The sequence below is a fragment of the Cuculus canorus genome, chromosome 10, assembly GCF_017976375.1.
Source record: "Cuculus canorus isolate bCucCan1 chromosome 10, bCucCan1.pri, whole genome shotgun sequence".
Taxonomy (NCBI): Eukaryota; Metazoa; Chordata; class Aves; order Cuculiformes; family Cuculidae; genus Cuculus; species Cuculus canorus.
Window position 1 is genome coordinate 3359035 of NC_071410.1, and position 15606 is coordinate 3374640.

The 15606-nt window shown below is 35.9% G+C and overlaps 1 protein-coding gene across 2 annotated transcripts in view; it reads left to right on the plus strand.

The window, feature by feature from the left end:
- The window catches only part of KLHL4 (kelch like family member 4), an 80590-nt gene that overhangs the window by 48269 nt on the left and 16715 nt on the right, over window positions 1-15606 (plus strand). For both annotated transcript variants that reach the window (XM_054075726.1, XM_009555253.2), the window contains exons 2-3: window positions 12853-13026; window positions 13479-13615. In XM_054075726.1, the coding sequence (XP_053931701.1) occupies window positions 12884-13026; window positions 13479-13615 (280 nt within the window). In that variant the 5' untranslated portion in view covers window positions 12853-12883. The remainder of the gene's footprint in view (window positions 1-12852; window positions 13027-13478; window positions 13616-15606) is intronic.

The window sequence follows — 15606 nt, forward strand, 5'->3', positions numbered from 1 at the left end:
TTGTTTATTTTTTTTTTCCCCCACTATAAATTGTTATGGCATTGCTGGGATGGTCATAAAGCTAAACACACAGAATATGGCCATGTAAATGAAGAGCAAGAACATTTAAAGATTTTTGGTTTGGCTTAAAGTAAGAGCTTAAGTGAGCTCTGAAGAGATGCGTGGTACATAAACAGTGGATTTTTTCTGGTTCAGAAGGCATGGTTGTGGAGTTCTGTGTACCTTAAGCTGATTAACATCTCCAATGTACTCTAACTGTCTCGAATCTTTTGAGGTCCAGGCTCCTCCATCAGGGAAGATTTGAAGCAGCTCTATTTCTTTCAAAGAAAGTGATCTGGAGTGGTCCAGAGAAATTGGCAAAAACTTGGAGGATTTGATTGCTGATTTGTTTGATGGTCAACGAAAACTTTACTCTTGTGTGCAACACATGAATACACACCTGTGCACACACAAACTGAGAAAGCACTGGTACCTTCTAGTAAGAAGAATACATGATCTTTAATTACCTTTGTCACTTCCCTTGATAAAGTTTGGACTCTCATGACTGTCTTGACCTTTCAATGTGAGCACTTTGCGTAGTATTTATTAACACTGTGCTACACTGCCACATCAGTTTACACGTTTGCTGGTTCTAGAAGCACATTATTGCAGACCATGTGTGCGAGTGAAGGATGAGTACTTCTTTTCTAAGTTGCCCAAAGGCAGTTGGATTTTAATAATGAATGTAGCATCCATTCATCATTTTTCTCTTATGCATTTTTTCTAATTATGGGGCTGAAAAATTGCTGACAAACCCGAGTCTGGTTGACAAACTCTGGTTTTCCTAGAGATACATGCTTTCTAATTTCCCATATGAGGCAAAATATATTTCTAATTAATTTTAATAGAATCTTTTGATGTCAAACCCAAGCAGTTGGTACTGACGTACATGGAAACAGATATTTAGGAGCATCCTCTAATTGTGGCAGTGCTTTTTCTGTAGTGACTATTTATGATGTTCAGTTATTTTAATAGTTCTTCTTAAGACATGAAAGCTCATCTAATTGTCTGTTTTTTTCTCTTTTTGTCAGCCATATGGAAAAAACTAACAGCCCATTTCCCTTTTTTCTCTGACATACGCATCTAAACACACATACATACATGTTAGTATTTCAGCTCTTATTCCCTATATGAGTGTTTTCCCTGGAGTTCTGTTTTTATTTCCAGTAGCAGTTAACAACATTGGCTCACGTTCCACTGTGAAATAAAGGTACAACAAGGAAAAAATTACTCCTTTAATTGCTGCAGTATCCCAGAAGATATTGAACAGGTGGAAATGAATAAATCAATGTGCAGTGCCTGACCTCAATTTCTTGCACATATGATGCCATTTTTTTGGTTAGCTGATGTGACACAGATCAAGGACACATACTGTCACACTGCCTTCTGCTGAGCACTTCTTTGGGGAAAGCCATTACACTACAAGTTCATTATGTCCTCTAAAGTTTGCAACAGATACTCACTAAACCATTGCGTGCTTAAGTTTGCAATACAGAGATAATTTCCAAAATAACCAGAGCAGGTGATAATTTTTCTGGTGCAAATAAAAAATACGAATTATTCTATGAAACCAGTGGTCAAACCACATTGGGAGGATTTTTTGCATTACGAGTACAGTTCTTGTTATCCAAATAAGCAGAGTGCTACCTCTGATTCATGAGAATGACTGATAATAAATGATGATGCCTCTAGTAAATGGGAAGACTACAAAGTGTCCTTTGCAAAGGAGATGATGAAGTGCTGCATTCAGAGAAGTACATCATGACACTACTTTCCTCGCATGAGTAAGAATTCAGTTTCATGAACCATCTCTGAACCCTAAGGCAAAAGTTTAGAAGTGATTATTCCTAATCTCACACCACAGCAGCTTTTATTTTTAAATGAAAAAATAGCTGCTCCAATTCTATCACTGAACTTCTAACATTTGGGAAAAAAGCTTTCAAAAGTCTTAACTTTAACGAATAAAAGTTTGCAAACTTAATAATGAATACGGGACATCCAGTCAGACAGCATGTCAAACCTTCTATGACAGAGTTGGATCAACTATACCTAAGTGCTTCCTTGGTTATCTCTAGTACAATTGAAACTAATTATTTCCTTCATCTTTCCCCCAAAGATATAGATAGCATATTGTTCCCCTTATTCTTTTTATTCCCACGCCATTCTTCAAGGCATTCATTTATCTGCTTGAATATTCCAAAAAAAAAATCTAAAGTTCTGCAATTCTTGCAACCTTTCTTTCAGAAATCCTATCCTAGACGACTACAAACATTTTCACTGCTCTCCTGACTTTCTTCAGCACATCTGTCTGTACTTGCCATACTGTGGTCAGTTCTGGATTTATTCTGGTTAAAGCCAGACAATTCCAGGGTGGAGGATAGGATTACTTACATGTCATGTTTGAATATCCTGCTGAGTAATTTTTTTTGGTCAACAGCATGGTGCTGTCGCCCATGCCTGGCTTCAGTTCTGAACCTACGCTCCAATATACTTGCAGGTCTTCTCTGTTTGGCACAATCTTCAATTTTAATGAAGTTCCTATCAAAGCTTTCTCTCTATTTCCTCTCCCCCCAGTAAATTAGAAAATTTATGAAAAGTTGTAGTGGAAATTCAGTGGAAAGTTCCTTAAGAACCCAGTTTAGCTGTGAACCATTGATAATTACTTTAAAAGCATGATTGTGAACCAGTACCGTACCCATTCCAAAATGGTTTACTCCCAAACAGTACTTCGGCTTGAACTTAGTACTATCTGATACGAAACAGTGTCAAAGAATATTTTCATGTGCAAGATATAAATAACAACTTCTGCTTTCATATTCACCATAATGCCTACTACAACCTATTAATGAAGGACTTCAGTTTATTTTGACACGTTATTCATGACAAATTCTCACTGGCTCCAAGTCTTTTATTTCTAAGTACTTAGGGATAATAATTATATTACTTTTACCCTGCAGAATTTGGCAAGAAGTAAGAGCTAGGAAAAGAAATTGTTTCTGTCTCATGGAAAATCTAGTGGTTTCTTTAATACTTATAACAATTTAATATATATTTCAGCAGTGCATTTTGAAAAGATAATTTTGTGCCAGTGTGCTATGGATAACCAAATGGCTTCACTGCTACCTCAGGGAGAAGCGAAAACTAATTGTCTTCTAAAGACGACCTTTAACTAAAGGTCAAAATATGAATTTAAAACTGGAGACATTTGAATGGGGTTATTTAAGATATTGTAGCTGATCTCCTCTCAGAAGTGATGCTTGAACAGCGCATGTGGCCTTTCAATGCTTTAACGCAGTGAAAGAGCAGTTTGCAGCTGGGGAGAGCAAGGATGACCCTCCAGGCAATGGTGGTTGATGGACAACCTGTTGGTGTCACCACGATGCTGCATCTACTTTTACCAGAGACTACTTTAGTTTCACTTATGAACTGAACAAAGCCACAATTCTTTTTTCATAGCTACATAAGTAGAATCATAAATAATTTAACCTGAAAAGGACCTCTCGATGCCATAAAGTCTAACCCTTTCCCCTAGCCCCATCAAAAGACTATAACGAGCAATAACTTACTAAAACCACACAAAATTTTACAGTCTTACATTTAACATGCATCGCTTTCAAAGATGAATTATTACAAGCAAGAGGAAAAAGTAACATTTAAAAGTAACATTTAATAGTAATTTAAGAATCTAAACCAATTCTATTCAAAACAATTTCTTTATGATTAAATTATCTTCTCATTTTCACTCCATACAGCTTGCTCTTTGCAAAGACAGCTCTTAAATTCCTTTTTAAAGAGTTATTATTGTTCTTAAAATCACTTCTTAATGTCTCCAGAAAAAAATCAGTAGATGATTAAACACGCGCAACCAGTGCAGAGCAGTTTTTACAGATATACTGAGCATATGCACTTGTAAAATCAACAGAAATGGTATGGTTGTTAAACCATTCTTGGAAAAGCAGGACAGAGTTTGCTTGATTTAAAAGTTACAGGTAGATAGTATTCTGAAAGAAATGAACAATGTATTTTCACCGTTGTTTTGTGGCGAAATTGTTTACTATGACCTGTTTGAAATACTGTAATAACTAAAAGAATTCACATTTAAAGAAATAAAGGGATTTCTTTGTTACAGTCAAACAGCTATGTTAGACTTATAGATACCAATTTGGTTTATCTCTTTCCATTCTTCTAGAATAAAATAATGATACCATATCTAAAGAATTACTATATGGGGTGCTAAAGAATCTGGCTTGTCTGTGGCATACCTGCAGGGATGTAGGCTAAATGAATAAAAGGTAAGGCTAAAGCACTGTCAGGATTCACAGAAAAAGCTTAACATAAATATAGGATATACACTTAAATTAATGTCTAAACCAAAGCTGTAACAGAATTTCCTCCTCTGTGAAATCAGGCTCCACCTCAGCTACTCTGTCATCAGACTCATTGGCACAAGAACTTCCAACACAGCTCTGACAGCAAATCCTAGTCAGCTCCTTCCCTCCTTTTCCAAGCAAATACTCAATACAAATACTCAAAACTCAATACAAAACTAATTCAAATAGATGGAACAAGACCTTTTCCAACAAGTCTGTCTATCCAGTAACTATTGACATAAAACATCTTCGACTTCATTCTGATAACTATTTCTATTCTATGCAACAAGTCAATGTATTTCCCTAAAAGTCTGTCTGTGGCTCACAGGTAACAAGGATAACTAAAAGTATTTAGAGAAACACCCTGCCTTGTAAGGCATTACTTCATTTGAGTTTGCAGTATTTAATATGGTACCTAAACAGCTACAGTCGAAAGGTGTTTTGTCAGGAAATAGGCACTGGATTCTCATGCTGTGTTCTACAGCCGCAGGAGGCTGCTTTATTTAGAAATGAAAAAGCACATCAAGGGTACATGATTAAAAATTTGCTTCGTAGATTTCTCAACCAAAATCCATTTAGTCTACACAAACATATGCACTGGAAAATAAAGGGGTATACGATACCTACTTCTTTCTTCAGTTTTACTATACATGTTTTGAAAATCTTTGAGCAAGAATCTGGCTATCTTACGTGTATATTAAAAAATAATTTAATTTAATAAAATTCAGGTTCTCTCAGCCAGCTTCCAACTTTTTAAATGTATGACTTTATGATTAACTGCATTAGGATCTGAAAATTTATATCCATACCTTTTTTCTTGGTTCTTATATAAACTCAGAGAAATCACACAGCCTCTTGGTATCACAGTCTTCTGATGTCAAAGACAGCACTTGATACCTGTTTTCCTAGGGGCACAGTAAGAACCGATCAGAATTTGCCTACAAACTCCAACTAAAATACAAAATATAATGCGTGTATATTATAATTGATGCATAATACTTATAACTGTCCAGCTTATCTTCTCATTATAATAGTGTCACAAAAATCAAAGTCTACTACTTTAACTAGTAGTTTCCTGTTACAATAACCAGTGGAGATCACCAGTATACTTACAATACAATGCTAAGAACAGCAAACATAAAGGGAACACATTTGATAGAGGTGGACAGCCACTGTCACCATTTGCTCCGCTTCAGTTTACCTGATAAATTAGAAGTCAAGAGGAAGAGACACATTCTTGCAAGAAACGAGCATTTTCAAAGCCTGTTAATTTTAATAGAAGTTGAGAAAAAGAACCATTTTGAACTGAACAAATATACCTTGATTTAAGTGGAAATTGTGAGCAAGCCACTAAGAAATCCTAGGAGTTGGAGAAAATCTATTTTAAGATATTACATATGGTTTGTGTTGCTAGGGAAACCTCTTTTACAGTGTTCATTTAGCACAGATGCTCCGGAAAGCTCTGTGTCTCCATGTCATACCATTTCAGAATGCTTCGGAATGTGAAGATGCACATGTACACACATGCAGACAAAGATATCCCTATAATTTTATTTTATTCATGTCCTGTGTGTATGGTAGAAGTGATTTTTTTATTTTCCATTTCTGTCATGACCATGGTGATAAATCCATGCTTTTGTAATTAAAACCCTCTGTTTCAAGACTAAGGATAGTTGTTCAATGGTTACCTTTAGTTTTGATCCATTTGGGTTCATATTTTAGACAGTCATTTATTTAGAGCAATAGATTTGCCTTTGCATTTCACTGCGTAGTGAAAATGCCAGGAGAAAGGTCAGTTCTGGTGACGCTATTTCGGACCCACCCTTTTGACTCTAGGGCAGAAGCGACTTGCCAAAACATATCATCCAACCTGCTCCACGCAGGCTTTACGGCCACCGTGTCCTGCATTCCCCTTTCCCTCTTTAGTGTCAGGAAGGCACTTGCAGCAATCAGAGACCCACCAATATTTCAGTGTCTCAGTTCCAAGAGATCTTGTTCATAATTTGGGGAATGACATATTGTTTCTGTACACCATTATCTACTCCGGGTGCACTCTTGGATCCTTCTACAAAGATGTTGCCTTCCCACTGTCTATCCAAACAAAGTATTTCAAAACTGCATTAAAACAACTAATGAATTCAGCTATGCAAATTGTAACCCCTGTGCAGGATAGACCTGCACATACATACAGAATCAGATTTTGGGGACATGTACATGCTGACACATAACAGGTTTATAACTAGTCTTATGAGTATGCTACAAGCTTTTAGAGTGTTTTTATTGGATCATTTGTTATGCCAGGAACCTCTATTTTGATTACTAAACTCCAAGGCCTTGAAAGTTCTACTTACAATTTAATAACGTTTTGGAGTTTGAACCTTCCTCAACAAAATTTAAAAAGCCAACAGATAATGTTTATTTTTAAGAAAAAACACACATCTATGGATGTGCTATTGAAGGTACCCCATAATGTGCTATTACAGGCACCTGACTTTTGTTTACTCAATCCAAAATACACAGACTAAAACAGAAGGATACTTGTTGATAAAGAAGAGAATGTATATATATTGATCTCACCAAATATCAACAACTGTAGAATCCAAACTTGCCGGTACTGCCTATCTTGGAACAGTACTGTTATTTACCTGTCAGAGGGTAAAGTAAGAAAAAGAAAGAGAGAGTAGATAAGACATTAGTAGGGTCTTAGCTTTCCAGGAGAATTCAAAATATTCTAACCCAAATTCATCCTGATATGAATCAGAATGTGGTTGATCTATTATCATGTCTAAGGGGAAGAACCAAACTCAAACCAGCTACAGGAGTTCTAGTGGTGTGCTGAAGCTCTTGTGTTTAATGATATGCACACTTATAATCCCAAACATGAAAAGTTATTTTAACTAATGCCAGCTGAGAAAAGTGGTAGTTTTATATTAATACTAGCAATAAAAAATATTATTAAAAACAGGCAGTTTCAAGAGCTCCAAGTTCTAAAGTAATTGTCAATATGAACTTTCAATTTAGATAAGGCCAGCAGTCTCTCCATTAACTTAAATAGTTACACATTTCTGTTGCTTATTCTTCTGCACCATTTTCTGTCATTGTTACTAGCTCAGCAGTCATCACCATACAGCACAATTTTCCATACTCTCTTGAAGCAAAGTTTCTTACCTGTACACTAAAAACTTCAACACAATCTTTAGCCACTACATTTACAAATAAATAATAAAGGAGACAATTGCAGTAGAAATTTTAAGGCAGTGGGTGGGACAGTTACTGATGTGGCATAATCACATCAGCAAGCAATTAGTACAGTTTCATCAACTTTACCATTATTTTATGGGAGTTCAGAAATGGCTTCCTTTAGGAAATATTCTTATTTCTCAGCTGGCTGATGTGGTTTATTTCCAACAGATGCTACAGATGATCTGACCTAGGAAAACAGCATCTCTCAATCTCCAACCCCATGGCCCTGCCTAAGAGGCAGAGGGTCGGAGCTCACCCAGCTGCACGGGAGGGACACAGTTCCCCTCTGTGGGTGTTGACTGCAGTTTTCTTGAATAAGCACAACCAAGAGAGGAAAAAAATGATGAGTTGCATTATAAATACTGCTGCACAAACAAACTGAACTGATGAAGTTGCAGTTTTATCTCATGCCTTGTCACCGCTAAAGCATATACAGTGCACCGCAGAGCTGAATTCACAGTGGTGTTTTTAGCTACGATAAAGTCCTTAGGCTGTCTCACGTCTCTAACTGGTACCCAGTTCGCTGCTGCTGAGTGCTGTGATTTACTGTGCAAACGTAAAGTGATCCAACATAAAAATCTGTAAGTGACACTGGTAACAGCCCTGGAGGTATTTAAAAGATGTGTAGATGTGGCACTTAAGGACATGGTTTAGTTGTGGACTTTGCAGTGGTGGGTTTATGGTTGGACTCTGATGTTAAATGTCCTTCCCAACCTAAACGATTCTGTGATTCTGTAGCTTGATTAAACTGAATTCCACAAATATAGGACACATCCAACAAATATTCAAGAAAGAAGTGATCACCATGAAAATATAAATAACAGCTTTATCAAGAACAAAATTAAAATACTGCATTTCATCACCTGTTTTACACAACATCATGCTCCTAAGCTTCCTTATCCAGGTTCAATTTCTGCTTTTTGGCCATAGACATACAACACTTTAAGAACATACTGAATTTTTAAAAGGATGTGGCAAATAAATGGCATCTATGCTTTATCACGTTCTAATTAAATAATGAGGAAAATTGAATTTATTCTTTATATAGTGATTAATGAAGGCCACTGTGCTGATGAATGAAGAGTACTTTATGAAGACAGAAATTAATTTTGACATAACTCAGACATTTAAAGAATTGTACGCAGGCAGTTAATCATAAAACTCATCGCATCAATTCTCCTGAACGAAGAAAAGATGAATTTTTACCTCCATAGCATCACTTTTGAGTCACAGCTTGTTTGGGGTCTGCTATGTCTAGCTATTAGCTCAACTGTCATTTCTTAGCTCGTGTTCCTTTTGGGTAATTACTCACAAGCAAAGGTGAGCACAACTTTGAAAAGTAAAAATTTGCCTAAAGTTCAGTAAGGGCAAAGCTGATCCTCTGAATTTAAGTTCTGTTCCAAAAAAAGTTTGTGCCTATCATATACAGATGTAAAAATCAAACTCTGTTTTTAACATATGCTTGTCTGTAATAAAAATATGGAGCAGCATCAGAACCAGAATTCACCTGGAATGCATTCAGAACACTGTCTGCCTTTGAAAGCGAATCCCTCACAATCTTCAACTGTAGCTCTATAAACCATTCCTATCTCTTATATTTATTACACTTAAAACATGCCACCCTAGCTCAATTTTGTAAATGTCATCTGAAATAGTGTCAGAAGTCACCAAAAGTCAGGATGAGTTCTGACAACGACTGTTTTTCTCCCAATAAGCTTTGTTATCCTGTCAAAAAAAGAAAAGTGGTTATGACATGATTCGTTGTGAACAGCCACGCTGGCTAGTATTTATCTCCTCATTATCATCTAGAGACTTAATGCTTTTTGAATATTTCTTCAAGTTTTCAGTTTACACCGTCTGTTTCAAAATTTCATGTTTCTTCTTTTTAAAAAAGGTACCATATTTTTCACTGCCTGTCACAATCCTTAGGGGAAAACTCTGAAATTATTGGACTTGGCTCTCTACCTAAGGTGAAATTCATAGAGCACTGCTACTTTGGAATCATTTAAATATAGATTTAGCTCTGCTCACTCAAGGCTAATCCACATTCTTAAGCCGTTATTACTAATGTTAATTTTGTGAACACAATTCAGCATCCTAGTGAACACTAACACAAAGAAGACATGAAAAAATTTGGGGTTTGGATTCTTTATAACAGTTCATTGATAATATTCCCTCCTGACTGAGTAGAAAAACCAATTCCTTGGTCCTCACAGGCTTAATGCGGTTTTGGAAATTTTTATTACTTGATATTCAGAACTTGTTTGTCCAAACTTGTACACATTTTATAGAAAACATATTTCCCCACCCTCTACACGATTCCTTTCTGAGCAGGTTCACATGAACCTTGAGTTCTCTTAAAGTGTTGCTCTCACTCACCCATACCGCACAGAACAAGATATGACAGGCAGACATATTCACGTTAGCCCAGATCCAGCTATTTTTATATTACCATCCACGACATCCACTATTATAAGTTAATATAAAGTCATCAGACTCAATGATATTTTTACTAAGTTCTTTCTTTCAGATACTTTAATCTCTGTCTTCTTCAGTTCACTGATCCCCAGTACTATATTCTGAAGGCCAATATTTGACACCTTTGAAGTGACAGTCGTATTCTAAGGAAAATATGGAAATATTTATCTCTGAATTTAATTTCTCCATTGCATGATATGCCATAGCTACCATTTTGAATCAGCTGCTGAAGATAAATCAGCAATTATGATATTACTATTAACACAGTTAATGGTGTTCTTTTTTTCCTTCCTGTATTTTTCAGTCTCTGATGACCTTTGTCCTTGAAATAATTACTTATGTTAGTGGAATTTCTGCTGTAGTCAAAGGTCACTCTACAAAACCTGTGAAAAAAGTACCAAGGACTGAAGGAAATTATTAGACTTTTAAATAGCTGCAGCTTAAAAATGATAGGACAGCAGACATCAAGGAAGAGTGCGATGTACTACAAACTTAAATGCAATAATCAGTGTGGATATAATGAAACCAGAAAAAGTTTTTAAAAAATAATTTTCCAAAACATGTTAAAGAAAACTTAAGAAGTAAATGGCAAAATATGGATTTTACAGAGAATGAATTTGGCATCAAGTAGCTGATGCAAAGCTAATGAGCATATAATCCAATTTTGCAGCTTCTTCATTTTCAATGAAGCATGGAAGGAAACAAATAAAAAAGTATAGTCATTAAACTCTCTGAGACAAATGAATTCTTGTAAGCTGTAAACTACAAAGGACACACATTATAGGTGAACTTGATTTGCCCCTTTTTCTTTTTTTTTTTTTAAGAAAAAAGAAAATAAAATGCATTTGAAAGTGTACTAAAGAGCTTCAAAAGAAAGCTGGAGAGTTTATTGCGCTGATTTGATGTATCTTAATGTGTTTGCAATTAGTAGTACAATCTGAGATTGCCCAGACAGAAGCACACATGGACACGCTGGGCAGAGGCACAGTGGATCTGAGGATTTCAGATGCATCAGTTTTCCTGTTTCTTGGGAGATGTATATATACACTTCAGGGCAGACACACCAGAGCTGTACCAGAAATAATGCGTCTCTGGTCTTATCTATAGAGTGAGTCTGCAGGGCCGGACCTGAATGAACATGTTGAACTCCGGTTCATCTGAAAGGCATCAAATACACTGGGGAGCTGAAGAGTTTTTACATAGCAGTGGCCAAAAGATGTCACAGGACAAATGGGCTGCGGGACATCTACAAATGCAGTACAGAAATCCATTGATATTGAAAGATTTTCAGATGGAGAAAAGAGATGTGTCTGGAAAAACGCAGACGCACAACAGTCACACCAATTGGGATTTTGTTCTGCACCATTCCGTTAAAGCCCTGATGTACTGTAACTTTCTTATATTGCAGAGGGGACAAAATTCTACCGCATCTCAATTCAACATTGCATTATAATCTGTTTTCTAATTATTCTCCTTGAATCCTCGTTAGCTGTTAAATGAGGCATGATCTTTGAAAATTTATGGTCTAACTTACCTGCATCTTCTGATAATATTACTGATTCAACCTGATTTGCCCACTTTTATTTCTACATTTTCTGAAATAGCTTTTTAGTTTGTCAACAACGTAAATTGAATGTAATCCAATATTGTTCCAAAATTAATATGTTAATTTCATGAAGAGATTTTATCTCTTCTACTAATCTATGAATATGCATCAACAGCATCAAAGACAACCAGTAGATTTAGTCAACCAGCTGCCAGTATTTCCTGGCTGGGCTTGGAAACTGAAACCACAGGTGCTTTAAATTTTAATAATATATGAAGTCAAACTGCAAAAACATTTTTCTGAAAAAAATCTTTAACTAAAATAGTGTTGAAGACTTCATCATTTTCAAGATATGTGATATACACATATATCAACAAATGCGTTACTCTTTTAATAAAAACAGATGAACATAAACCCAAATATTTCTCTAAGAATATATCAAAGAGGTGTTGCAATCTGCAACATAATCCATATTAAAAGGCTGTAAAGAATGATCTGTGAAAAAAACAGTGAGCTAAAGAGAAATTGTATGTATAGGTTCAATGAGTCTTTATAAGAGGAGTGTTTATTTTGGAGTGGGAAGAATGTATTTCTAATGTTCATTTCCACGAAAAGGCAGATAAATTAATTTGTCTTTATTATTTGCATTCAGATTCTAAAGGCTATATAACGTAGTGATTTCATCAGCTTTTGATTTGGTAATTTATCTAGAATTATACGAACCTTGTCAAATCGTCTTCTGATTCACTCCCATTTGCTAATGTAAACTGATGTACAAAGTATGAAGAGAAAAAGAATTAAAACCTAAAGACACATAATATCCAAAATTTTATATCCCAAAATGTTTATCTATTAGTACCACAGGGAAATAGGTTTGGGTTTTGCTTATTCTGTCTGTGAATGATCAGGAAGCTGCCTTGATCACGTCAATGCTGTGCGAACAGTGCCCCATTGACACTAAGCTCCATTGCACCACCTACTAGAGTAACAAACTACAGCTTACACGCAGCCTTACAGATACCAAACTGAAAAAATGAAAGAAGGCATCGTAAGACTAGGATCATAAGTTATTAATAATTTTAGACATTTCTCTAATGACATCCGAACAAAAACTATACGAAAACCTAATCAGTGTTTATAACGCTGAGCTCATCCTGCTGCCTCTTTCTCTTGCAGGCTGTCAACAACCAGCAGCTCACTGCTTGGCATGAACACCAATGGCTCAGATGAGTATTTCCAGTCTACAAACCATGCAGAGCAAACGTTCCGCAAAATGGAAAATTACCTACAGCAGAAGCAGCTGTGTGATGTTCTACTCATAGTTGGAGACCAAAAGATTCCAGCTCACAGGTACATTTCTCAGTACTGCTTACGTGGTTTCAAAACCTGAGATTTCCAAATACTTGGTCAATACATTCCTATCCTGCCATTATGAATGAATGGTTACTGCAATTAGGATGTGAAGTAATGATGAAATAAAATCATGTCATCAATGCTTCATATTAATTAATTCAAATAGAACGAATTCCAAATATTAACCATTGACATTGTCCATCCTCCCTTCTTGCTGCTCTCAAACTACAGCAAAGATCAGTGAAGAAAACCTGCCCAAAGAAGCACCATGAGAGAAAATTAAGAATAGTAATTACCCTCTTAACTTTATTGCTCACTGCTCTAAGATTTGAATCCTATGATAAAGATATTTCTATTGCACACACAAGTTATTATGTAATAATACTGAATTTCATGCTTGCTACTGAGATTATTAATTTACAATCCTTCTAAAATGCTTTTATTTCAAGGCTCGTTCTCAGTGCAGTGTCTGATTATTTTGCTGCAATGTTTACTAACGATGTGCTTGAAGCAAAACAAGAGGAGATCAAGATGGAGGGAGTAGACCCTGATGCGCTGAAAGCTTTGGTGCGCTACGCCTACACAGGTAATGATTCCTCCATTACCCACATCATTGTTGTAAAGGAAGACAGAATCTGTTCAGTCCACACATAATTGTCATTTCTTCCATTTCAGGCTGGTACGTAAATACATTCACAAGTTGTGCATAAGTGATGTAAGGTTTCTCTAGAGAGGAGGAATAAATATTACTGGTTTATATAATAACTTTCTAGAAGATACTCAGGAAAGTTAACATATGAATTCCTATGGGAAATGCGTCTCTACAAATTATTTTAGGAATTTTAATGGGTGAATATATTTTGCCTGTTGCCCACCTTATGGAGTGAATGCATGATGAACCTTCCTCTCATCGGTAGCTATAAAAGCGGTCTGCCTGGGTGGCAGTTATCTGGCTTGCTCAAGGCTCTTGCGTAGGAATAATTAGAGGAAAACAGGAATATGATCACACCCACAAGCAAGTCAACTTTTACCATGGGAAAGTGCTACCGTATTCTGGATAGGGTTTGCTGATGCTCACTTAAAAGAAATTGAGAGATTAAATATGAAATATTTTGTTTGAATACCAGAATGCTGTATATGTATTTTTTTTCCTAATTTATTATTTCCATTTTCAATATTTACCCATTTATTGCTGAATCTGAAAAGGTCGAACCAAATAACCGAAAAGGCCAAGTCAGAGAACTGTGCAATCTGCTTCACAGTGAACAAGAAAAATGCTATAGAACAAGACTGCTATGTTAGTATATATTGCAATTAGAAACATCCAGATTATTCAAACCTATGCAGAATCTAGAAGTCTGAGCATTCTGGTATTTGACAAGCTCTGAATGCAGCCAGAAAGGTCAAAGGGAAATCCTTTCTCCCCTTCCAACCTGCTCAGTCCCATGACAGAAAAATACCCAAATCTCAAAATGAGAAAGTTACTCCCTTTAAGAAATGGCACTTAACTGACCAGGGTAACAACGTTCTGAATTCATGCACATTTACTCGTAAACTGATCCATCCCCTCAGGTAACAGCTATTATCAATACCATTTACTAAATCCTTGTCATCTAACACCCCACACAGGATTCTGCTTGTTTGGTTTTGAATGAAATAACACAATTTCAATACTGAGACAGGGAGGTTGAAAGATATCTCACAGGTATCTATCAATATTTTTATAGGATTGAAAGGGTCCTTTTAAAAATAAACAAAGTAAAGCAAAGAACTCATATTCACCATATTGGCTTTAGCATAAATGTTATAAATAGAAGGCTACTGCCAGGTCAGGCATTTCACGAACCTGGAATATTTAATAAAGGAGAAATCTCAAGAAGGTTACATCATCTGCAACCCAGCTCAGAAACAGGTCCCTGTGCAAAATAGACCCCATTTGTGGGGACAAACAAGGGGATAAATACAGAGGGCCAGAGGGAATGCTGTATGACACGCATAACGCAGTGATATTGGGGCACTGAATTAGCATACATTGCTGGAGGAAACAGATTAGTTCAAGTGCAAAGAAGCCAGTGGTGGGCTGCTCATTATCCACACCTATCTCAAAATCATCTCACTTGATTAAATTTAATCTTTCAGCTTACTTAATGCAAAAACCATATGAAAGGACATATATAAGACTATGAAAGCAAAAAACACCAAGTGATGAAATAGTGTAAGTCCTCAGTCTATCTATGAACACAACAAAATTCTCACATCATGTAATAATTCTATTAAAAAAGTAAATGCACAGGAGATAGTGGAAGCAATCAGGTTCCCTGCACACACTGCTGGCATTTCCTAGCTTTTCATACTGACATTTTTGTTTGTAATATAAATTGACGCTATGTATTTTTATGAATTAATATAGGAATTTTAGGAAAGGTTTTTCTCTAATCACACCTTTCTTTTTATTTACTTTTTTCTAGGCAAAATCAGATTTAATATTGTTAAAGTTCCGCTAATAATGTTCCAATCATTGTATGCAAAATCCAAAAAATCCTTTGAGTCTGTTAAAACATATGCATAAAGAACCCT